The 25,709-nt window shown below is 49.7% G+C and overlaps 1 protein-coding gene across 1 annotated transcript; it reads left to right on the top strand.

Moving 5' to 3' along the window:
• Positions 1-4,913: 4,913 nt before the first annotated feature.
• Positions 4,914-21,877, top strand: MLEC (malectin). The gene is made up of 5 exons (XM_007525267.3): positions 4,914-5,305; positions 11,714-11,892; positions 12,388-12,564; positions 12,696-12,753; positions 16,536-21,877. Exons 1-5 carry the CDS (start codon positions 5,071-5,073, stop codon positions 16,763-16,765), a joined length of 879 nt encoding a protein of 292 aa, XP_007525329.1. The 5' UTR covers positions 4,914-5,070; the 3' UTR covers positions 16,766-21,877.
• The last annotated feature ends 3,832 nt before the right edge of the window (positions 21,878-25,709 follow it).

Here is a 25,709-nt window from a genome sequence, read left to right as displayed (position 1 = left end):
ATTTATTTATTCCCTTTTGTTGCCCTTGTTTTATTGTTGTGGTTATTATTGATGTTGTTTTTGCTGGATAGGACAGAGAGAAATGGAGAGAGGAGGGGAAGACAGAGGGGGAGAGAAAGACACCTGCAAACCTGCTTCACCACTTGTGAAGCGACTCCCTTGTAGGTAGGGAAGCGGGGGCTCGAACCAGGATCCTTATGTCGATACTTGCTTTGAGCCACATGCGCTTAACCTGCTGCACTACCGCTTGGCTCTCTAGACTTTGAATTCTAACACAGCTAATATACATTTTAAAAAATTTATTTACATGATGTGAAGCACAAGGACCAGGCGTAAGAATCCCGGTTCAAGCCCTGTCTCCCCACCTGCAGGGGGGTCGTTTCACAAGTGGTGAAGCAGGTCTGCAGGTGTCTATCTTCCTCTCCTCCTGTCTTCCCCTCCTCTCTTTGTTTCTCTCTGTCCTCTCCAACAACAATAACAACAAGGGAAACAAAAATTTTAAAAAAACAAACCTATTTACTAAAGAACGAGAAGGAATAGCAGAACATCACCGGGCACGTGGAATACCTGGGATGGAACTTGTAACCTCAGGGTTGAGAGTCAAGTGCTTTACCCACTCTACCACCTCCTGGGATGCCACAGCTGTCACATTAATTGAGTGATTAGCTGTGGGCTCAAGGGCACCCCCGTCCCAGTGCTACATTCTAAAACATGTGCTTTACATTTTCCTTGTTTAAAATGTCTTTATCGAGAGTCGGGTGGTAGCTCGGGTAAAGCACAGGTGGCGCAAAGCTCAAGGACCGGCATAAGGATCCCCGTTCGAGTCCCCGGCTCTCCACCTGCAGGGGAGTCGCTTCACAGGTGGTGAAGCAGGTCTGCAGGTGTCTGTCTTTCTCTCCCCCACTGCGTCTTCTCCTCCTCTCTCCATTTCTCTCTGTCCTATCCAACAACAACAACTACAACAATAAAACAACAAGGCCAACAAAAGGGAATAAATTAAAAAAAATATCTTTATCTTTCACAGCCCTCCAAGGCCCATGTAATTGTTCTTTCGATTACAATCAATGAGGAAACAGGCGAGGTGAATTCATTCCCCCAAAGTCACACAGTGTGTAGTGGTGGAGCTGTGACTTGTGCCGAGCCGTGTTCGGTAAGTTGACTGGCTCAGAACAAAAGTAGTAAGTAGCTCAGAAACCAAATAACAGATTCCAGTCCTCATGATCTGCCAGGTCGGAATCTTCCCAGCTTCCTGAGGTGACAGTAAGAACGAACTTGGTGGAAACCAATGGTTATTGAGAACCAGGCTCTTTCAGGGCCTGGCTTTTATCTGCCTTGTCTCAGTATTGGGTGGAACCATGGGTAATTTTAGCTTTTCTTGGGCTGGCAGGATAGCTCACCTGGACAGTGCACCTGTTTCAGCATGTGCAAGGCCCTCCCCGCACCAGGCGATGTTCAGTGTTGCGTTCACTTTCTCTCTGTGTATCGGGCGGGGGGGGGGGGGGGGAATCACCAGAATAATGAAGTCCAGTGATGACCCAAAAAATTATCTTTTTTTTTTAAACCACAGCGCCTATTTTTGGTGGAACCAAGGCCTCCTATAGGTGTGATTTCACCACCTTGGGCCACTTATTTTTTTTCATTCAGACAGAGAGACAGTGAGAGGGAAAGAGACAGTAAAAGGGAGAGATGCACAGCCTTGAAGTTTGTCTATTGCCAGTGTGGTACTGGGGCTTGACCCTGGGTTGTGTACATGGCATTGCAGGCCCGCTGCCTGATGAGCTCCCTTTAGGGCCCTAGTAGCTGATCATTTTTTAAACATTTCTTTATTGGGGAATTAATGTTTCACATTCAACAGTACATACAATAGTTTGTACATGCAGAACATTCCCCAGTTTCCCATATAACAATGAAACCCCCTCATCCTTCTTGGATCTGTATTCTCCCCACCCACCCACCCCAGAGTCTTTTACTTTGGTGTGATACGAGCTGATCATTTAAAAAAAATTATTTATTTATTCCATTTTGTTGCCCTTATTGTTTTATTGTTGTTGTAGTTAGTGTTGTTATTGGTGTCGTCATTATTGGATAGGACAGAGAGAAATGGAGAGAGGAGGGGAAGACAGAGGGGGAGAGAAAGATAAGACACCTGCAGACCTGCTTCACCACTTGTGAAGTGACTTCCCTGCAGGTAGGGAGCCGGGGGCTCGAACCTGGATCCTTACACCAGTCCTTGTGCTTTGAGCCACCTGTGCTTAACCTGCTACACTACTGCCTGAATCCCACTGATCATTTTTTGTCATCCCTGGGCCTTCACCACTATGGGATGACTCTTTCAGATAGAAGCAGGCGAAGACAGAGAGGGAGAGAAACGGACCACGGCACTGAAGCTTCCTCCAGTGTGGTGAGGGCAGGCTTGAGCCCGGGGTGCACACAGGGCAAAGGGGTACACTATCCCAGAGGGCTGTTTTGCTGGCCCCATAGCCAATTTTAAACTGGCTCATTTAACCCTCACACCTGTGCTGTGGGTGCTCTTATTTGCATTGTAGGGAGAAGTGGCTAGAGAGAAAGGGAAAGCCAGCTTGTCTCTGTTGGAGATGTCATGAGGTATCTTTCTATGTTTTTCTATGCAAAAATGCATCATGAATTTTCAGACAACCAATACAAAGACAGGAACTGAATCCAGTCAACTCTCACCCCAAATCTCGGTTCCCGTCAGCCCACAGAAATCAAGTTCTTCATCCCGAGAGGGTGGTAGAGAGTTTGAAGTATTTTTTTTTTAAATACACATTATCATCAGAGCAGTTTTCCAATCACAGCAAAATTATGATGCAGGCATTGTAGTTGACTCCTCTACAGCCCCCTGCCCCACTGCACAGAACTGATGACAACTCATGAACCTCTGTGCCACGCCGTTATCACCCCCAGTCCAGCCAGCTGACATTAGGGTCACGCTTGCTAAATAAAGCACATTCATCAGTAGGTTAAGACAACTGTATGGCACATGTATGGGTACACAGACACATGTACCCACTGTTACAGGACTGCAGAGTGGGATTTCACCACCCTGAAAATCCTGTGTGCTCTGCCTAGTCTCTTTTCCCGCCCTAAGTCCCTGGCACTCACTGATCTTTAATTAATTGTGTTGTTGAGGCTTTGCTGCTGACTTTTTCAAAGAGTAGGTCCATAGCACAGCCAGTAAGGCACAGGACTGGACAAGTCCCATGTTCAGTGCTTTGACATCACCAGTAGCCACAGTTGAGCGGCGCTCTGGTCAGCTTTCTTCCTTTATAGCACCTATCATTGTTCTAAGGAACTGAGTTGTCTGCAGTTCAAAGTTTATGATTCTCAAGCGGAACTTTGGGCGCATTTTGGTCCCTGCCAGTCACTGAGAGTAGGTAGGAGTGTCAGTTAAATGCAAGAGAACAGCTTGATTTAAATTCTAGACAGTGAATTCTTTCTTTGGTATTTGAAATTCAAATTTAATAGACTTCTGTATTTGCTTTTCTTTTTTCTACCAGGGTTACCACTGGTGCCTGCAGGACAAATCCATCACTCCCAGAAAATATCTTTTTCCTTTTTTTAAAAAAAAAAATGTCTTTAGGGCTGGGGAGACAGTGTAATAGTTATGTAAAAAAGACTTTCATGCCTGAGGCTCTAAGGCCCCAGGTTCTATCCCCAGCACCACCATAAGCCAAAGCTCTGATCTAACAATGAAATATTTTATTTCTATTTTGATAGGACAGAAATTGAGAGAGGGGTGAGGGAGAAGACAGACACATGCAGCACTGCTCGTGAAACTTCTCCCCTGCACTAGGGGGCCAGGGACTTGAACCCGGGTCCTTGCACATGGTAACCTGTGCACTCAACCTGGTGCGCCACCGCCTGGCACCATCTTCTTTCACTTTTTAAAAAGGACTTTTTTTGAGCATGGCAACGTGTGATATTTCCCGGGTGCGCCACCACCGGGCCCACGACTTTTCTGTATCTCATCTACTGAATCTGACAGTCCCAGTAGCAGATTAAATATGGGTGGGACAGCTGAATAGAAGAGTTTTTGCCTTGGATCCGGTTTAAACTTGCTTTGGGGCCATGAGGGCAACACGTTCCGCTCTTCCCTGGGCCTTGGTCTCACCGTCTGGAAAGTGGGAGCGTGGTGACCCGCACTTCTGCCTCCCGCCTCCTGGACCCGGGCACCAGCTCTTCCAGCCTGGGCAAGCCCCGCCCCCCGTCGCCATGGAGACGGGGGGGGTCACTGAGGCCCCACCTCCGGCCACGCGTTTCCGCTGCGTTGGAGTCTTCTGATTGGACAGCCGACTGGACGCTCCCACCAGTCCGGAACCCGCTGAGGAGTGAGGGCGGGGCCCGTCCTCGTGGAGCCCTCGCCCCGAAGACCTATACGTGAGACGTTTCTGGGGGGCTGCCCCACACAGAAAGAGACCACAGTGGCAGGCTCCAGGTCGGGAGTGTGCCCGCGGCTTCTCCTCTGAAAGCTTAAACGCCTTCCTCCCCGAGAAGGAAAGGGGGCGGGGGAGTCAGCAACGCCCCCTCCGGAGCCCAGTCAGCCCTAAGATCAGGAGCACCGGAAGTTCTGGCGACGTGTCCGTGCGCTCTACCCTAAACCTTCCCCCACCTTCCCCCAACGGCACTTGAAGCAGCGGGCCGCAGGGTCCCGGGGCAGCCGGTGAGCTGTACCCCGCCACTTCCGCATCGCAGCCCAACTCCTAGCCGCTGCGCGCGCTCCCTCTATGGCCCGCGGACTGGGCCGGCGTCGGGAGGAGGCCACGCCTCTTGCCTTACCCCCCCAGCCAATCGACGAGCGCCTCCCGGCGGGGTCGTGGATAATTCATGAGCTGCGGACGTTGATTGGTCGCCGCGGGGGCCGGGCGGCGGGGTAGGTTGTTCCCGCGGTGGGAGGCGGTCCCGCGGCTGAGGAGAAGGAGGCCTGAGCGCGACATGTCTTCGGCTGCCGCGGTGGAGCGGCCCGCGGCTCTGCGCTTCTGAGTGCGGGGCGGCCTGGCGGCTGGCCGAGGCCAAGGGTCGGCGGAGGCTGCCACCGCGGCGGTGGCCGCCATGCTGAGGGCCGGCGCGGAGGACGGGGCCGCGGCGACGCTGCCGCGACTGCTGGCGCTGCTGCTGCTGCTGCTGCTGCTGACGGCGCGGGGGCCGGGGCTCGGCGTGGGGGGCTCGTCCGCCGCGGGCCTGCCCGACAGCGTCATCTGGGCCGTCAACGCGGGTGGCGAGGCGCATGTGGACGTGCACGGCATCCACTTCCGCAAGGACCCGCTGGAAGGCCGGGTGGGCCGAGGTGAGAGCCCCGCACCCGGACCCCAGCCCGACCCCGGAGCCACGTCCCCGCAGCCACGTCTCCAGCCGCCGCCGCCGCCGCCGCCGCCGCTCCGGGGGCCCCGACCGTGTGCCGCGAGCCTGGCGTCGGCCCGAGGCTCCCTCCCAGCAGCCGTTGAGGCAGAGCGGCGACCGGCGACGCGGGGGTCGCGCGAGCCCGGCGGGGTCTCGACCCCGCACCCCTGCCGCGGGGGGCGGCCCGAGGCCGCGCGGGGCTCGCAGGGTCCTGGCTGCACGGAGGTGTCCGGGGCCCTGTGTGGTGCGGGAAGCCGGGCGTGATTCTTACTCCCTGCCGGGTCAGGAAAGTTTGCGGTGGCTCCCTCCCCCGCAGAGGTGCCTTTTTCGAAAGCAGAAGCTCCGGGGTGCTGCCGTGGAGCCTCGGCCTGCTCGCGCGGCTCGGCCGGGCCCGGCCGGGGGTGCCCGCCCAGAGCCGCCCTGCGTGGTCCCGGGGCCCAGGGCGATGCCTGGACTCGGCTGAGCATCAGCTGTGCGGACAGAGCTGCGGGCCGGGCCCTCGGAGTTGTCGGCCCCCGCGCAGCTGGGATGTGGGTGGGCCCTACGCCACGTTGGGGGAGACGGAGTCAGCCTTAGACCCTTTCCTCTGTCAGAGAGGCTGGGAGGGAGCTCAGGGAGGAAGTGCCTGGCTCCGTGTGCGGGGCCACAGGACTCGCCCCTCGCCGCCATTCCCAGCTGCCCAGAGCTGGCTGCGGTCTTTGCCGCAAGGTTCTCGCTCTGTCGCTGCGCTCAGTCTCACCGTAGTTGCCTCGGCTTGTCAGCTCCCATACAGGTGAGGCTCTCGGGAGGGAGCCGGGGGCTGTTTTTCCGAACCATCGGAGCTGGGCTCGGAATTCGCGGAGCCCTGGCAGGTGGGGGCGGCAGTAGCCTGCCTTCGGCTGTGGCAGCCCGAGCCAGGCTGTGGAGGGAGAGGGAGAGAGAGAGAGAGAGAGAGAGAGATCGTTACTGTCTTCCCTGAGCCTCCCTGAGGAAGGAGAGACCGTTGGTGGACTTCGCCTCCTGAGGTAGCTGTGGTGTGGGGCGGGCGCAGATGGTTCCTCTCTCATGGCCGATAGCAGGCTTCCCAGCTTCCCACGGTTAGCCCTCGCGGCCTCAGCCCCTGGTCGGAGTGTGCTGGTCCAAATGCTGAGGCCCTGTTTGCGTGTGTGTTCACGGCTGCGGCAGGCAGGTAAAATCGCGGGAAGCCTACCACGCGCCCGGGCTAGAGTCTTCTCTTCAGCCCTGGCCTTTGGGGTCCCCTGCCCCACCGGCGGCCGATGAGGGTGTGGGTCGGAGCAGCGCTTAGGCCTGGGTGCTGAGACGAGGGTGCAGGTCAGCTGCAGCTGGGAGCTCCCGGGAGTACCCTTTCACCCTTTCACCCGCCTAGGCCCAGGGCTAAGGTGTGTTAATAAGCGCCCACTCAGGAGGCGGTGCTGCCATGTCTCTGTGCGGAGCACCTGGCACCACCCAGGGAGCTGCAGCTGCTCACTGTGCCGCCTTGCCGGGGCACTGTTCGGATAAGGGTGTGCCAGGTATTCGGAGACCCTCGCCTCACGCAGCTATTTACACTAATAGCTCTTAGGAACTCGGTGTCTCGCTCCTTTTCCCACATGTCTGGGATGTTATCTCCAGCTCAGTGAGGAAAGTTCATTTCATATTGCTTGAATTCAGGTATTTGTTGCCAAGTTAGTCCAGATAAGGGCTTGGCCTGCTTTTGAGCTTGCTGTCTCTCTATACCGGCTTTGTCGTTGGACATTCTCATAACTATAACTGTGAGCGGCCCAGGGCACTCAGTAGCTTTCGTTTTCAAAAGCACTTTTTTTTTTAATTTAAATTTCTTTATTGGGGGATTAATGTTTTATAGTCAGCAGTAAATACAATAGTTTGTACATGCATAACATTTCCAACTTTTCCACACAACAATACAATCCCCTCTAGGTCGTCTGCCATCCTGTTCCAGGACCTGAATCCTTCGCCCCACCTCAGAATCTTTTACTTTGGTGTAATACAGCAATCAAAAGCACTTTCTAATGTTTATTGAATATACTTCTGCCTTGAGGACAGCCAGTGCTCAGAGGAGATGCCCAGAGTCAGGGAAAGTGCACCTCATCACATGGGGTACCCCCACAGGAGGAGACTCGGAAGCACTCGGGGGGGATTTGGCCACACAGTCCAGGTTCTTCTTAACTTGCTCCTTGAGTTCCTTTGGACTCTCTTGAGGAACGGACCAGGTTATTTGGTCTGAGAGTACAAAAATAGGTTTCTTGGTTTTAGAAGTTATTTTTGTCTTCATAGAAAAATGCTCGGTTATCATTCGTACGACCTAGAGAACTTGCTGAGCCTCTCTGAGCCTTTCCCTTCACAGCTTACTGTGTCTAGTGGTTTAGAAATCACTGGCATGCTATCTGAGTAAGTGAAAGGCTTCTTCTCTGCTTAATGGCCTTTTACATGGAACGGAAAGAAAGGCAGAGCGTGGTTCCAGAAGCCCGGAGTAGTTCTGTAGACCAGAGGGTGACCCTTTGCTGTGCTGCCTTCATGTTTGTCCAGAGAAGAATTTAGCCTTGAGGGAGATAAAAACTTGAAAGGTGGATGGGAGAGAATCACTACTGCTTTTGATTTGCTTAAGGTCATGGGACTTGTTTAGAATTGTGTCACTGTATTGTCGGTGAAGAGACAGACTCCATTTGCAGGCCCTGCGAGTAGCAGAAGAAGTTTCCGGGCAGATAATCTGGATAATTTTGGTCTTATCATTTTACAGATGAGAAAATTCCTTATTCCATATGACACAGTAGGTGTCAGAGCCAGTATTCAAATGTAGGCCTGTCTTAACTACACAGCCTCTGCTTAGAGCACTGCTTAGATCTGGCTAGTGCCAAGGATTGAACCTGGGACCTTGGAACCTCAGGCGTGAAAAGCTTTTGCACAAACTGCAGTGCTATCTCTTCAGCCCCTGCTGGGTTTTTCAAGTAGCTTGATAATGCCATTGTCTATAAGAGCTAAGAAATCACAGACAGAATATAGGGACTTTGACCCCCTTCCTTTCTCCTTTGGCTAAGTGAATCCCTGAGAACCCTCAGTCTATCCGTAAGGAGCTGGCCCCCCTTGAGAAAGAAGTGATTCTGAAGAATAATCTAGTGACCCAGGCCTAGGGTGAGGTGGTGATGCTGGAGCAGTGCGAGACTTCTGTGGCAGTCTGCTTATGGCGGCCATGCTCCTCCTGCTCCTGCTTTAGTTATTCCTGCGTTTCAGCTGCAGTTCCCTCCCTTAGTTTTGTTACTTCCATCTCCACTTGGTCCATTCATTCCCTAAAGTCAGAGTGGAAGGCATTTGTCTAGTGCACATGCTCTCTGAGGCACATAGTAAGCTCTTCGCAGATGTAGAAATCCTTGCCACAACCCCGTGGGGGTAGGTGATAGCCCCACTTGACCGGTGAGGAAACACTTAGAGAAGGTAACTTGACCTACATCACAGAGTGGATGGCAGAGCCCAGGTTCAAATCCAGGCCTGGCTTACTCTAGAACCTGGCAGCCTTTACCGTGTGGGCTGGCTGCCTCATTGTCTAGCGCTAAGCAGCAGGCCTCTTTTTTTTTTTTTTTTTTTTTTTTACCAGAGCACTATTCAGCTCTGGCTTATGGTGGTACGGGGGATTGAACCTGGGACTTTGGAGACTCTCAGGCATGAGAGTCTGTTTGCATAACCATTATGCTATCTACCCTCCGCCCGCAGCAGGCCTCTTGAAGGCCTTTCGACCCCTTCCTTTTTGGTTAAGTTCTGAGCTATATTATGTCAACTTCGGCTGTGTGCTGGCTGTCCAGTACACTTCACTGTACTGCAGAGAAATCTGTTTAGCTGTTAATACGTAAAGGCCATGAGATTGGAGGGGGAGAGAACTTCTTCTTTTTCTTTTGTAATTACACCTCTTGAAACTTGGGTGAAAAAAAAAAGAAAAGAAACTTGGATGAATTAAACTTTGCATGTGGTGCATCTCTTGGGAAAGCCACTTGGGTTTTCAAGTGAAAATATTTCAAGGTAATTCCAAGGCTAAATGGCTTTTGTTCACATGACTTGAGTTTTCCAGTTGTGAGACTGAAGTTGCCACAGATTATATTACTGTCATTTCTCACTTTTTCCATTTGGCACGAAACTGTGTGTGTATCTAAAAAGCTAATCTAGTTAATGTTCCATACTTAGCAGGATTGTAGTATTCTTGGAAGATGGCCATTCTCAGCATTCAGTTTGAAGAGAAATAGCAGTTATTTAATCTTTAGTTTTGTGCCCCAGTGTAATGGTTTATGTACTGCTCAGCTACCCTTCTTGGATTTCTTGAGGAGAAATTAGAAGACAAAAGTCTGACGACCAGAGAGCACTAAGTTTCCTGTTGCGTTGTCTCATCAGTCCATCTGATCTTGGGCTCCTGTTTGCTGACAGGAACTGTTCACAATTATGTTTGTTTGTTTGTTTGTTTGTTTTTGAGGCCTTGAGCTTAGCCATCGGATCGGATCTCTTAGTTACGTTTACCTTCCTTGGAGATAAAAGATCCTCTGTCTTGGAGTTTTGGTGATTCAGAAGATAAAGCTGCAGGGAGGCCTGCCCCTCCAGCCTCTTCCAAAGGATGCAGGTGCTAACTGCCTGCAGAGTCACGGTGGGTTTGGAAGGTAGTCCTCAAGTCTTCATTCCAGGCTGGAGGAGAGACTGCCTGTACTCAAATCTCTGTAGTCTGAGACGATTTGCGGGGACACTGGGAGGTCTCTGTGCTGACAGGATAAAGGAGTCACTCACTTTCTTCTTTAGTGGAAGAAAGTGAGGCTTCACCTAGGGGGCAGCAGACAGAGGCCAGTAAGGCTTCTCGTGTTTGCTGAGGAATCGTGTGGTCTATTTCCTCCCAATTTGGAGGAAGACTGAGGATGATAGGAGTCCAAGGCTCCTCTGCTACCAGTCCTGCTTCCTTCTTTGTCGGCATGTGAGAGGGGAGAGAGCATCCTAGCCTAAGCACACAGACAGGTAGATTTGCCTCCCGTGCCAGGATGATTCTGGCCCTGAAGATAGCAGCATGACTTCACCGCACTCAGGTGCCTCCCTTGTTGCCACTTGCTCCTTCAGTAGATCGTATGAGTGCCTGCTTCAGTGCCAGGGACTGTCAAGTGCTGGGGTTTGCGGTGGAACTTTGTTTTTGAGTACTGAGGATCGAACCCCAGGCCTCATAAGTACAAAACGTGTACTCTACCACTGAGCTATAGTCCAAGGCCTTTTTTACTTTGGGTTTCACTGGAGGAATGTTCAAGAGATGAGGTAAAGTTGAATTTTGTGAATCTGGAAAGTAAGGTGCTTTGGATCCAAAGGAAATCAAAGAGCAGTATTGTCGTTTTTGAGGGCATATTTCTCTTTACCAGCCTTGGAACTTTTTGAGTGAAAATATGTAAAAAGTATCTAATGTCCGTACCTTATTTTAGTAAAGATGAGAAAGGCTGGGTTTTGTTTTTGCCACCACCAGGGTTATCACTGAGACTTAGTGTCCACACCACTCCACTGCTCCTGATGGCTGTTTATTTATTTGCTGGTAGAGGGAGAGAGAGAGAGAGAGAGAGAGAGAGAGAGAGAGAGAGAGGGAGAGAGAGAGAGTCACCTGTAGCATTGTGCCACTGCTTATGAAGCTTCTACCCTGCAGGAAGGGACTGAAACTTGAACTTGGGTACTCATACATGGTAATGTGTGTTCTGCCTGGTGAGCCACCACCTGGCTTTATAACTGACTTTATAAGACTGCCTTTATAACATTTCCTGTCCATTCTGGGCTCTGAGCTTTACTGAATGAGGACAAACATTCTTTGAACTTATTTGTCTGGGAGAGTTCCTGGTTTTGCCCCTTGTTTTATGAAGTTTCTCTGAAGCTCTTCCTCTCAGGGAAGGAGGCAACTATAGCGAAGTGCTTTTGTTCTAATAAAGAATCGTGCTTGTTGTTTCCCTTTTTAAAGCATCAGAGATGGGGACTGAACTTGGGACAGACTCTCACGCATAAAAGTCTTTTGCATAACCATTATGTTATCTCCCCAGCCTCACTTGTTCTTTTTCCCCATCGCTGTCTTTATTGGGGGAAAGCCATCTCACTGTGCTTTCCAAAAGTTCTGCCGTGGTGGGTTATGGGATCTCTTGGGGTGACTGGTGTTTGGTTTCTGTACTCCTCCTTCGTAGTGGCTGGCTGATTCTCGCCTTGGTGTCAGGTCTGTTTGCAGCCAGGCATGGGGTTTGACCTCCTCCACTAGGAGAGCTATTAGCACTGCCTGGAAATGCCTCCAGCAGAGCTGGGGTCTCCCTGCCCTTTTATGTTTTGTGTTTTGTTTTTCCCTCTGATGTAGTTTCTCTTTGTCTTTTGTCCCCAGCCTCTGACTATGGCATGAAATTGCCAATCCTGCGGTCCAATCCTGAGGACCAGATCCTGTATCAGACAGAGCGGTACAATGAGGAGACCTTTGGCTATGAAGTGCCCATCAAGGAGGAGGGGGACTATGTGCTGGTGTTGAAATTTGCTGAGGTCTACTTTGCACAGTCCCAGCAGAAGGTGAGGCCCTGCAGATCCGTGGAACAGTGCCACTTTTGGGTAGTCCTCTGCTCTGGGCCAAAGTGTAAGAGCCTTCCCAGACAACGGGAACAGATGAGCTTTGAGGAAAAGCTGGATAGATTCCTTCTGCCCCAGCAAAGCTACTTCTCTTTGTTCGTGAGGCTGCTCTTGTCTTAGGGTTGGAGACGGGGCAACGCCAGAATTCTAGTTCTTGGCAGCTAACTCGCCCATTAAGGCCTTCCTGTCCTTTCTGTGAATTTCCTTCTTTCCATGTGGAGCTTTTGGATCTGTCCTTTGTTCCCTAGGCCAGTATGAAACCTCCATGAACACAGCTTTCACTTAGTCGAGGTAAATCACTAGCTACTCTGGAGCATATCTAGCCCACCACCCCTTAAGTTGGGTTTGAACTTGAAGCCCAGGCAGGTGCATGATGTCCAGCTGCTTGAAGGGCTGTGAGCTGCCAGTCTTGACACTGTCCTTTTTTCATCTCGGAAGGTATTTGATGTGCGACTGAATGGCCATGTCGTGGTGAAGGACTTGGATATCTTTGATCGCGTTGGGCATAGCACTGCCCATGACGAAATCATCCCCATGAGTATCAGAAAGGGAAAACTGAGTGTCCAGGGGGAAGTGTCCACCTTCACAGGGAAACTCTACATCGAGTTCGTCAAGGTAACACTCCTGCATTGCCCTGTGCCCTCGCCACCCCCAGGAGGGGCTCAGAGGAAGGGGTGTGGCTCGTGGGTGGTGGGGCAGCGGTGGTTGCTGCTGTCTGGGGCTGACTGCCGTTTTTCATTTCCTAGGGGTACTATGACAATCCCAAAGTTTGTGCACTCTACATCATGGCTGGGACAGTGGATGGTAAGTTGTGCTTTTGACCTGCTTTTTGACTTAGGAAATTCATGAGGTAATTTAGCGTCGTTGTTTTAAAAACATTTAAAGTCAAATTGGGTGGAATTCAGAGTTAGATGAATGGGGATAAAGCTTGGCACAGTGTTAGCCAGTAGCTTTGAGTTGAGCTGTGTTCAGATCTCGCTGCCATTTAGTCCGGTTTTGAACAAACTTCTTTAACTTCTCTGTTAATTGGATGTTTTTAAAAACTTTAAAAAAAAAACATTTAATTTTTATTTGATAGAACAGAGAGAAATTAAGAGGGAAGGGAAGATAGGGAGAGAGAAAGAAAGACACTTGCACACGTGCTTCACCAATTGCAGACCTTCCCCGCTACCGGTGGAGGCCAGGGGCTTGAATTTGAACCTGGGTCTTTGTGCATGGTAACATGTACTCTCAACCAAGTGGACCACTGCCTGGCCCCAGAATAGGTACCTTTTGGTGTGTTCTGAACTTTGTCACTTGGACACTGAACTTGTCCTTAGTCCCTCTCCCCCAATCTCTCTCCCTCTCTCTCTCTCTCCCTCTCTCTCTCTCTCTCTCCCTCTCCCTCTCTCTCTCTCTCTCTCTCTCTATATATATATATATATATATATATATATATATCTCCACCAGGGATTTCACTGGGTTTCAGTACAAGCACTATGACTCCACCATTTCTAGTAGCCATTCCCCCCTCCCCCATTTTATTTGATAGGATAGAAAGGGAGAAAGAAAGACAGACACCTGCAGACCTGCTTCATTGCTCATGAATCATTCCCCTGCAGGTGGGAATGTGGGGGGCTCGAACCTGGGTCTTTGCACATGGTGGTGTGTGTGTGTCTGTGTGTGTGTGTGTGTAATGAACTGGGTGCTCCACAGACCCCTGCCCCCTTTAGTCTGTTCACTATCATATTATTAGGCATCTATTTCCTATTGTTACTATTATTATGCATCTGTTTTCCTAGAGACCAGAAGGAAAAAGATTTGGTATGCTCTCCAACATTCAGCCTTGCCTAAACTTGCTCTGGAGCCAGAGTTTACTTAGGGAGATTCTCTAGTTCTCGGGCTCAGCCTGGAGTGTCTCTCTCAGGGCTTAGGTTATGCTGTGGCCGGGTAGTAGTACAGCGGGCTAAGCATGCATGCCTTACATTATTCTTTGTGCCAGCTACCCAAACTGGTTTTGCAGAGAAAGCTTAGTTCTTTTTCTTCCTCACCTGGCCTTTGCTCAACTCATTCTGGATATACTGGCAAATCTCATCCTGTTATCTAGATGACACAACATCTGGGTCTCTAAGAAGGAAATAGCTCTTCTCCAGTTGCTGTGTGAACCAAGCAGGAGTGAGGGATTGTGGGAAGGAGGGATTTGAAAAAGTTGAACAGTGCTCTGCTCTGTTCTCTCTCTTTTTTTATATTTATTCCCCTTTTGTTGTCCTTGTTGTTTTATTGTTGTAGTTATTATTGATGTTGTTGTTGTTGGATAGGACAGAGAGAAATGGAGAGAGGAGGGGAAGACAGAGGGGGAGAGAAAGATAGATACCCGCAGACCAGCTTCACCACCTGTGAAGCGACTTCCCTGCAGGTGGGGAGCCGGGGGCTGGAGCCAGGATCCTTACGCAGGTCCTTGCACTTTGTGCCACATGCACTTAACCCGCTGCGCTACTGCTACCCCGACTCCCTCTTTGTTCTTTTTTTTTGTCTCCAGGGTTATCAGTGCCTGCACTACAAATCCTCCTGGAGGCCATTTCTCCCCCATTTTTGTTGCTCTTGTTGTTATTGTTATTGCTGTCATTATTGTTGCATAGGACAGAGAAGTTACTGGTTTTTTAAAAATTTTTTCTTTGTTTCCTTTTGTTGCCCTTGTAGTTATTATTGATGTTGTTGGATAGGACAGAGAGAAAGGGAGAGGAGGGGGAGAGAAAGACACCTGCAGACCTGCTTCACTGCCTGTGAAGTGACTCCCCTGCAGGTGGGGAGCCGGGGGCTTGAACCGGGATCCTTATGCTGGTCCTTGCGCTTAGCGCCACCTGCGCTTAACTGGCTGCTTTTTTTTTTTTTTTTTTTTTTTACTAGAGCACTATTCAGCTGTGGCTTATGATAGTGCGGGAGGCTGAATCTGGGACTTCAGAGCCTCTAGCATGAAGGTCTTTTTTGTGTAGCCATTATGTTATCTACCCCATTTTACGTATTTTTTATGTTTTGTGTATTTTTAAAAATATTTATTTTCCCTTTTGTTGCCCTTGTTGTTTTGCATTGTTGTGGTGGTTATTGTTCTTGTTGATGTTGTCATTGTTAGATAGGACAGAGAGAAATGGAGAGAGGAGGGGAAGACAGAGGGGGAGAGAAAGATAGACGCTTGTAGACCTGCTTCACCGCCTGTGAAGGCACCCCCCCCTACAGGTGGGGAGCCGGGGGCTCAAACCGGGATCCTTCCGCCGGTCCTTGCGCTTTGTACCATGTGCACATAACCCTCTGCCCTACCACCCGACTCCCTGTTTTGTGTATTTTTATGAAAGAAAGATACAGAGAGAGACCAAAGCACTACTCAGCTCTGGCTTATGGTGGTGCTAGGGATTGAACTTGGAATCTCAGAGCCTTGGGCATGAAAGCCTTTTAGCGTAGCCATTATGCTTTCTCCCTGGCCTTCTCTCTCCATATAAAAAATTAAGGGACTGGGAGTTGGGCGGTAGCGCAGCAAGTTAAGTGCACGTGGCGCAAAGCGCAAGGACTGGCATAAGCATCCAGGTTCAAAACCCCCCCCCCCAACTGCAGGGGAGTTGCTTCACAGACGGTGAAGCAGGTCTACAGGTGTCTATCTTTCTCTACCTCTCTCTGTCTTCCCCTCCTCTCTCCATTTCTGTCCTATCCAACAAGGGCATCAATAACAACAACAATAATAACTACAACAACAATAAAAAGATAACAAGGGCAACAAAAGGGAGTAAATAAATATTTCAAAAAATTAGGGGACTAGGCAGTGATACCCCTGGTCAAGCACTCGTGTTACAGTGCGCAGGACCTGTATTCAAGGCTGTGGTCTCCACCTACAAGTGGGGAGCTTCATGAGCGAAGAAGCAGTGCTGCAGCGTGTCTCTTTCTCCCCTTTCCCGCTTGACTTCTTTGTGTATATATGGTTACATAGGGCCCGGAGATGGCTTTGTGTATATATGGTTACATATATCGCTTTGTTACATATATGGTTACATATATCGCTTTGTGTATATATGGTTACATAGGGCCGGGAGATCGCTCTTCCAGTAGAGCTCATACTCAACCATGTGCAAGGACCAGGGTTTGAATCCCGACACAGCATGGAATAGTGCTGTGGCATCTCTTTTTCTGTCTGCCCCTTACTCCCTACCTCTCTCCAAGATTGGGCTGGAAGAGAGAGTTTTCTGGGAGTGGTGGAACTCTGTGCTGATGTGAAACCTGGTTGAAAATAAATAAAGGAATGCTTTCTTTTTCTTTCTCCCTTAAATGTTCGGTTTGGCTGTTGGGCCATTGTCTGTCCTAGCTATTCCCCTAGGACTTTGAAGTAGTAGGATAAGAAGTGAGGGAAGTGGTGGGACTTGCTGGTGTGCTTTTGCTGCTTTTTAATGAAATCCAGACTGGTGTTGGCAGCACCCTGCTGCCCTCTAGGCCAGAAATTATTTCTTCTCCTTCCTGTTGCCTTCCCCGTCTCCCGTGATTCGGGTTAGGTCATGCTGTCTTTTTACAGTGGCTCATTTACTGTTCTTAGGTCTCACTTCAAGGCTTTCCTTCTCTCCTGTCAGATGTACCAAAGCTGCAGCCTCATCCAGGCTTGGAGAAGAAGGAAGAGGAAGAGGAAGAAGAAGAATATGATGAAGGATCAAATCTGAAAAGACAGACCAATAAGAACCGGGTGCAGTCAGGCCCCCGAACGCCCAACCCCTATGCCTCGGACAACAGCAGCCTCATGTTTCCCATCCTGGTGGCCTTTGGAGTCTTCATCCCAACCCTCTTCTGCCTCTGCCGGTTGTGAGAGCAAAGTACCATCTTGGACAGGGTGGAGGGTTGTAGGAAAGAAACCAAATATGTTGGTTTTGGTTTCTGTATTTTTCACAGTGATTAACAAGAAAACAAAAAAAAGACAAACAAACAAAAAAAAACACACACAAATACAAATTAAAGGAGCTAAAAAGAGGCAGAGTGAGTAGAGAGCAGCCCTCATCCACCACCTGGTCCCAGACCTGCTTCAGTCCCAGTCTCTGACTGGCTCCCAGCTGTCTGTCTCTTTCCTCTCTGCGGTCTTAGGGTAACTGAATCCCACCTGTGCAAGGACCTTTGTGTGTGTGCCTCGTGTAAAAGACTGAAAACAGAGCAGGCACAGTTCCCCTTTTTAGGCCAGGAATACACAGGGAAATGTCATCTTACTACCTGAGAAGACCAGCTCTGGGAATTGGGTCTATTCTGAAGTTATAGCCAGATACATTTTCAGATGTCTTGGGATTAAGTGTGTTTGTGTGTGTATGTATGAACATGTCTAATGTGTATGATAAACAAAAATGGAAAGGGGGTTTAAAAAAAGATTAAATAGACGCTTCCCTAGGTGGAAGCGTTTCTGATTTTAGCCCAGTGATGGTTCCACCTTTAGTGTTTGAGCTTTGTCATTGCTTGTCTCCCCGTGCCAGTCATAGGACTGTCTAGTATCCAAGATAATTACTTTACGTCAGGCCCTCACCTTGCCTCTGACTTGTTACCACAACAAATTATTTTTACTTTAGTGCCTGCTTTGGACCTAATTTCCTCTCTCTCTCTTTCTCTCTCTTTTCCCTAAATTGAGCTTACATGGAATCTTTCTCTCTCAACCATCCTACTAAGTTATAGCCAAGAAGGGTAGGAGACTGAGGATTTTGGGTCCCCTCTGCTTCAATGTCTCCTCTCCCCCTTCGCCTTGGTGGTACTCCCTCCCTGGATCTCTGAGCCAGCCTCCGGGAGGCCCTGACCCAGCAGTTCTTTTACTGGCCTCTTTGTAGGACCTTGCTGCCAGGGGATAGGGATGTTTTCCAGTCTGCGACAAAACACTTGACCTTAAAAGTCTCTTCTGGTCTTTGGATTGGAAAAGGCTTATGTTAGCATAACTTAAGAGCAATCTCAGAGACTTGAGCCCTACTAAGCGACTGAGCACTGTTTAGAGTGTCTAGTGTCTGGTGTCCGGCTATTCCCATGTCCTGTGTCACAGTTTAGCCAATATTGGTTTCTGTTTAGATTGCCCCCAGGAGCTAGGTTGACTGACTATATCTGGCCAGGTGATGCTTCTCACTGGCATTAACAGTACACCTGTCTGTCCTCTCAATCTCCTACCAGGTAGCAGCCAGGTACTTGGTTCCCCAGTTAGCAGTCACCCTGGCAGTTCTGAAACCAGCCCTAGCAAGACATGTCTGTCTGCAAGGGATAAAACTCCCTTGTTACTTCTTTCTGGACACTGTCATTCACTTTCCAGCTAGGGCAGCAGTAAGGAAAGATTCCAACTTCAAAGAATGCTGTGGACGGAAAGCAGAGAACTCGCTTCTGCCTGGGCTGGAGCAGCACAGAATCTCAGGCTTGGCCCAGAGCAGAATATGTCCACAGGTGCACTGGTCTTTTTAGATGTGTTTCTGAGGAGCTCCATCTCTGAGCTGTTCTGCATGTAACAAAGTAAGTAGCGCTGGGGCTCATGGCCTGGGTTCCAGCTCTTTCCACGTTACTCCAGGACAGCATGTAGTCCGCTGAGAGCTCAGCCCTTTATTATTTTAAATAGCCTCGGAGGCTGTGGCCTGAGGCTGCAATCAGAGAAACTCTTCCCAGAGTGTCGGACACCCTATCTGTTAAGCGGGCTACGTCAGTGGCTTTGGTTCCAGGTCCACCATGACTCCCCAAAGCCAGTGGAGAGGAGATCAGATGAGGAAATAGAACTTGTTTCCTCTGTTTTGCCTTGTTTGTTGCTTTGTTTGGGTCTCTTCGAAGTAGGAGGGGCTGTTGCCTCCTCCCCTCACTCCATCCCTTTGGTGACTCAGAGTCTCAGGAGGAAACCCTGGCTCCTGGGGCTATTTCCGAATGGTACTGTAAGCCAAGCAGCTGTGTTTCAGCCTGTTTCCAGCCCACCCCTTCCCCCTGAACTCCGGGATGGGCACTTTCCTCATTGCTGGGTCTGAGAGGAAGGAGCCTTGTGGCTGAGGAAAACTAAGAGGGTAGTGAAGAAAGTATGGTGGAGACTGGGGCGGAGTCCCCTGTAGCCAAGCCACCCAGCTACGAGCTGCCCAGCGCTGGTCACAGCTGGCTTGTGATGCTAAACTTGAAAGTTTGCTTTTTTGTTTTTGTTTTTTTACTCCTCCAAGATAATATAGGTACATAAAGTTTTGGGTGAATGGGTGGAATGGGGCATTTTTTTTTTTTTTTGGTGTTTGTGTGTGTGTGTGTGTGTATGTGTGTGGTTAAATACCTTGTTCATCTTTTGCTTTTTGCACTGTCGTTTCCCACATCTGTATTCTGAGCTAGTGCTAGGATCAAGGCTGCATTGCAGGGAACCCCACTGGAGTTGGGAGGAGGCTGAAGGGGTGCAGCTTGGGCTCTTCTGCTGGGTCCACATTCTGCCCTAGGGTTTGAGAGCCTCTCAAGCCCAGCTGACCCAAGCCAAGAAAGAGCATGTGGCCAGGGCAGTAACTCCGTTTGCCAGAAGTGTGGCTTGGGTTCAGGTTCTAGGTAGACCATGCAAAGGTGTGGGCTGAGTCTTCATTATAGCTCGGTTAGTGGCCCAAATCAAACTTGTGGGCTTCACTCATGCTGATTGAAACAACAGATGAAGAGACAATGTGTGGGACCTAGGGCCCCTAAACCAGACCCCACCCCACCCCTACTGCCATGCCCCTGTGCACCTCCCCCCCTCCCCCCCAAGTCTCCGTGATCGAGTAGAAGCTTCTCAGTTGAGTTCTGATGACTTGAGTGCTAGGTGTCCTCCAGCATCAGTGGTGTAAGACTCCCCAGAGGGTGGCAGCATCTGCAGGGTCATCTCTTGGTTCTAGTGCGTGATCTTGCTCCCCTGTGTCCACTGTGTGCTTAAAAGATACTGGCCTGAAATGGGGCGTCACGTTGGAGGTCACTTAAACTTTGAAGAGATGGGGTGAAATCTGAGTTAAGTTTACTTCCCTCTCTGTGCCTGGAACTGTTCAATCCAGTTTAAGAATTATGGTTTGACTTCTTTATCTTTTTTGGAGAAGCTTCTGTTTTAAGGAATTTCTCTTCTTATCCTGCCTCTACCCTCTCCTGGCAAGGCCTGGCCATGGCTTCTGGAATCTCGAGTTAAACTTCAGAAAACAGCAGCAGTATTTTCCCTTTCCTAGCATTTATATTCCTTTCCCTAGAAATCAGCTCACCTTGGGAAACCCGGGGAAAGAATCAGCAGGTTCTCTACCCTCTCTGGGGGTGGGGAAGAACCCACCCCGGTCAGCACAGTGCCTTTTCCTCTCCTGCTCTGAGCCAGGGTGGGCATTCCCTCTAGATTCAGGTCTGGGCAGGGGTCTTTCAGTCTCTGCCACGGGGCTGCTTCTCCATCCCTTCCTCTCCGTCCATCCCTTCATCTCCCTCCCCTTGGCTGGCCGGCTCTGAACTCATTCAAGTGTTGTCTTCCTGGAGCGGCCCTAGTGGCATTAAGTGGCAGGCAGCGTGTAACAGTGTCCTCCGGGCCTCTAAAAGGGCTCTGGGGAGCAAGTGAGCTTTCCAGAGCGGGAAATGTGTAGGTGCTCCTCTGAGGAAAGGTGGGAGGTGGAGGAGGGTGCCCTATGGACCCTTCTCCTGTGGCACCTGAGGGAGGAGACATCAGTGACTACATTGAAATAGAACCGGGAACACCCGGGGCCGATTTAGAAATGGCTGAGGAAACCTGCCCCTCTTGTATGGAAAGATATAATTAGGATCAAAGAGCTCTCAGAAAATTACAAAGCCTTAATGTCCAAGCTTCTGAGAGATCAGAGTAGCTTTTCCCTTTCGGCCCCAGTTCTAGGACTCTTTTGTATCGAGACCTCTCCTGGGACAAGAGGGCTAGGTGGCCTCATTTAAACAAGACTAGATTGGCACCATTGGGGCAGCCACCCAGCAAAGGTGGGTTTCTTTGGACATAGGTGGCTTGTTCTCCCCAGCTGCCTCTTGGCTAGCCTGACTTAGGTTGCTAGACCATTTGATAAGAGCAGAGGATTCGGGGCTTGGCTGGGTCAACATAAAAGAGCAGGATAGACCTTCAGGGATGGTCCCCCATCCCCACCCTCACCCCACCCCCCAGTATAAAAACAAGGAGCCAGGCTTGTGCTGGCAGACAGGACGCAGTAGTGCCTGCGAGAGTTGGCAGAGCGGGCCTTGGCACCTCTCACATCCAGGCAGTCTTGTGAGAGGGGGGCTCCAGGCACCAGGAAAAGCAGAACTCCATTCTCACCTCTATTTTGAGCTCCAGTGCTATATTCCAGCACAAAGAGAAACAACAACAAACCAAAGTGTGCTTTCTGTCCTCTCAAAGGACAACTGTGAGGAAAGGAGAACCGAGTTGCCAGGCAGGAGGAGAGAGAGGACTGGCAGGGAGAGACGCTGTGGCAAAACCAGCAGTGAGGCATTCCTGACTCCTCTTCCCTGACATGTCCATGACCCAGGGAATGAAAAGAAATTTGACCCTGGAATGGTTCCGTCCTTCTTTTTCCTTCCACCAAATCTCCCAGGCTGGACCAACTGCCCGTCCTGAGCTCAGGGCAGTCTCTTCAGCTACTTCTGGTCTATTGGGAAACAAGTCCTGCTCTCCAGACTGGACCTTACTATGCTGTCGAGCTCTTAGTAGCCCTTGTAGCATTCACGCTAGATTCCCGTCCTTTCCCTGCACAGGCCAAACCAACTCTGTCTGTAGCCACCACACTCACTCACAGTGACAGACACGTTGAGATGTGATTGAGGAGCTTTGAACCTGGCTGGCCCGGGGAAGCAGTAGGGTGGGTAGAGCTCTCTTTCCTTCTGGCTGTTTCTAGCTATCCCAACCCCTTCCATGCCCCACCCTTCTCCCACCAAAAAAGTTTTAAAAAAATCAGGATGTTTTTCACTGTCCATTGCTTTGTGTTTTAATAAACAATTTGCAGTGACACTCTTTGTTGGGATTGAGTTTGAACTGAATTGTACAGAAGTGAAATGATGGGATGGGACGGGACAGGATGGAATGGGACAGGATGGGATTCACTTTGTCTTCGAAGGGTCCTCCTGAGATGAGGTAAGGAGTCTTTTTCCCATGTGGCCTCAGGGCTTTTGCTTTGCCTTTCACTGGGATGTTTGCTTAAGGGATTGTGAAAGCTGCCTGGAGCCATAGGGAGCTGCCTCTTTGCTTTCTCTGCTTCTGCTGGAGAAAGTACTAAGTAGGCATTGGGAGGGAGCACGAAAATAAAAGGGATTTTTTTCCCTCAGTATTTTTACCAGCCATGTTTTGCAGCTGGAGAATATGAAACTCAAAAAATTGCAGAGACCCCACACTAAGTCTGCAGATAGTTAAACTAGGTTTAAACCTGGTCTCTGTCCAGACTATGTTTGTTGGTTCTAAGGCTACAGAAATAATAATTAGGAGCTAGGCACTTTTATAAATGTTACCCCTGCCTTAATCATCAACAAGCCAGTTGTCATTAGCCTTTTTAAGAGGTGAAGTGGGGCGGAGGGTAGATAGCATAGTGGTTATGCAAAATGACTCTCATGCCTGAGGCTCCAAAGCCCCAGGTTCAATTCCCTGCACTACCATAAGCCAGAGCTGAACAGTGCTCTGGTTAAAAAAAAAAAAAAAGGTGAAGTAGACCACAGAGGCAGCAAAAGAAAGAGCTGAGGTTTTATGTCAAACCTTTTTTTTTTTTTTTTTTTCTTTTCTTTCTTCTTCTCCACAGGGGCTTCACCACTACAGGATGACTTTCAGGTAGAGAAACAAAAAGGTAGAGAGCGAACACGACAGGCCACAGCACTGAAACTTAGTTCACTGTGGTGGGGGCCAGGCTCCTCCTGGGTCCACACATGGCAGAACAGCAGTGTGCTACCCAAGTGAGCTCTTTTGCCAGTCTTCAAGCCTCTTCCTCTTTCTTAACTCTAACTACTGTTTTTCCATTTCCCGTGATGCTATGTGGCATGGTCCAGAGCCTATCTGCTACATTTCTCCAAGCAGGAGTGCAGAGCCCGCATTTTCACGTGCTTGGGGCGGAGGGGAGCAGAAGCCTGCACTTAACCTACCTTCCTCAGCTGTCCCTTGAAGGACAGAACGCAGCACTCAAAACCAAGAACAAGGCCAGCGTTGATGGAATGAGCCAACAAACAGGTCACGGAACCTCTTAGCTCTAGCCCACCCATAGCCAGAGCTCTTTACTTAGTCAGACTTAGCTGTTCCTATTTCAGGTAGCTTTGCACGAGCTGCCAACTGGGGAAGAGACCTGAAGAAGCCCTGCTCTGGGGAGTTGCAGGGAGGGAAATTGTCTGACAGAAGATCATGGGCCAAGTGCTGGGGGTTGGGTCAAACCACTCCTTGGGTCCAGATCCTAATCTCACTAAGGAAATCAGGCTCCAGCTTGGCTGGAGCCAGTGTCAGACCTTCCTCCATCATCACTACTATCCCCCACCCCACCCCACCCCACCCCACCCCCCATGGAAGAAGGATGAGTTTTTGCAACATTTACTGGAAAGCTTGTTGCTACAGCAGGCAGAGAGGAGGTGGCGCATAGACACTGGAGTGGCCGCTGCTGAGGAGGGAGGTACCTCGCTGTAGGTCAGTCCTCTGACCTGAGTCTCCATTTGTTGGCTGCTAACCACTCAGCAGTGAACAATAATCCTACTTGCACTTGGACCCGGGTCTTGTACTGAAACTTGCTTTCTGATGTCTCTTCACTGCTACTTCAGCTGTTGCTTCCCCAGTTTGTTTCCTCAGCTCTGACTAGAGCATTCTTTTTTTTGCCTCCAGGGTTATTGCAGGGGCTCAGTGTCTGCACCATGAATCCACTGCTCCTGGAGGCCATTTTTCCCCTTTTGTTACCCTGGTTGTTTTTACCATCGTTGTGGTTACTATGGACTGTGGTTGTTGTTGGATAGGACAGAGAGAAATAATGGAGAGGGGGAAGATGGGGGGGGGGGGGCGGCAGACAGACACCTGCAAACCTGCTTCACCGCCTGTGATGCGAATCCCCTGCAGGTGGGGAGCCGGAGGCTCGAACCAGGATCCTCCACCCGTCCTTGCGCTTTGCTCCACATGTGCTTAACCCACTGCGCTACCGCCCAACCCCCTAGAGCATTCTTTTAAGCCACCGCACTCTCCCTTCCAGCTCTGTGGAGTCTCCTTGCCCATGTGCCTGCCCTGCAGAGAAGTCTTGGAGAAAGACGCTACATAAATCCATCGGCCACAGTGAGCATTCACGAGCCACTGTCCCTTGCACCAACAGAGTCCTTTTTGTTGCCATGTCCGTCGTCTGAACGCTAGGAAAGGTGTATGACTAGCCTGACGTAGCGTGAGGAAACGGCTCAGATTCGACCAGTGGCCTGCCTGAAGTCCCAGAGCTGGCAAGTGGCAGAGCAAGAACTGGAACTCAGCCCTGTCTAACCACAAAATCTACACACTAAATGTTTAAAGTTATTAAAAAAAAATTTAATTATTAGTTAAACAGTGGCTTATAAAATCCTACAATTTAGGGTGGGATAATAGCAAAATGATTATTATGCAAATAGGCCTGAGGCTCTGAAGTCCTGGGTTCAATCTCCTGCACAACCATAAACCAGAGTTTAGCAGGGCTCTGGTAAAAATGAAATAAAATCAAGTGCCAGGTGGTAGCACAGCGGGTTAAGTGCACATGATATGAAGCACAAGGGCCAGGGTAAGAATCCTGGTTCGAGCCCCCAGCTCCCCACCTGCAGGGAGGTTACTTGACAAGCAGTGAAGCAGGTCTGCAGGTTTCGATTTCTCCGTCCTATCCAACAACAACAGCTATAGCAACAATAACAACCAAGACGTGGTCCGGGAGGTGGCGTAGTGGGTAAAGCACTGGACCTGTAAGCGTGAGGTGCTGAGTTCAATCCCCGGCATCACATGGCCAGAGTAATGTCTGGTTCTTTCTCTCCTGATGTCTTTCTCATTAATAAATAAAACAACAACAAAGGCAACAAAAAAAAATGGGGAAAAAAGGCCTCCAGGAGCAGTAGATTCGTAGTGCAGGCACTGAGCCCCAGCGAGAACCTTGGAGGCAAAAATAAATAAAAATAAGTAAAATCCAAAAACTAAAATTCTAAAGCGGGCCGAAGCGTGTCACCTAGTGCATGTGGGCCGCCTTCCCCTGCAGGCAGAGGCAGCTGTAGGGTCCGATATATAATACCGCAGAGAACGTTACTTATAGCAAATAAAAAAAAATTAATTATTAGTTAAACAGTGGCTTATAAAATCCTACAATTTAGGGTGGGATAATAGCAAAATGATTATTATGCAAATAGGCCTGAGGCTCTGAAGTCCTGCAGTTATTTTACTTAGCTTCATCAAGTCCAGTTCTATTCCTTTCGTTCCAGACAATACAATTTCATCCTTTTAAACTGCAGAGTCGTATTGCACTGACTATACAGCCCCTCATTTTATCCCGCCACCTGTTGTACATTTAGGTTGTTTTTATTTCACACCGTGAATAGTGCAGCCATGAGTACAGGGTGATACTGTGGCTTTTTAGAAGATGTTTACATTTGGAGGCCAGGCAGTAACACACCCAGTTAAGCGCACACAGTACTATGCACAAGGACCCAGGTTTGAGCCCCCATCCCTACTTGGAGCAGGGACGCTTCAACCAAGTAGTGAAGCAGGTTTGCAGGTGTCTCTCTTTCTCCTTCTCCATATCCCCCTTCCCTCTCAGTTTCTCTCTGTTTTATCCAATAAAATGGGAGGGGAAAAAAAGGATAAAGTGGCTGCCAGGAGGGTGGATTACAGT

The sequence above is a fragment of the Erinaceus europaeus genome, chromosome 6 (assembly GCF_950295315.1).
Source record: "Erinaceus europaeus chromosome 6, mEriEur2.1, whole genome shotgun sequence".
NCBI lineage: Eukaryota > Metazoa > Chordata > Mammalia > Eulipotyphla > Erinaceidae > Erinaceus > Erinaceus europaeus.
This window is presented reverse-complemented; position numbering and strand designations above follow the sequence as displayed.

Coding starts and splice junctions, on each gene's coding strand:
- MLEC (XM_007525267.3), top strand. CDS start 5,071: ATGCTGAGGGCCGGCGCGGAGGACGGGGCCGCGGCGACGCTGCCGCGA. Junction 5,306..11,713: donor GGAAGGCCGGGTGGGCCGAG/GTGAGAGCCCCG, acceptor TTTTGTCCCCAG/CCTCTGACTATGGCATGAAA. Junction 12,754..16,535: donor CATGGCTGGGACAGTGGATG/GTAAGTTGTGCT, acceptor CTCTCCTGTCAG/ATGTACCAAAGCTGCAGCCT.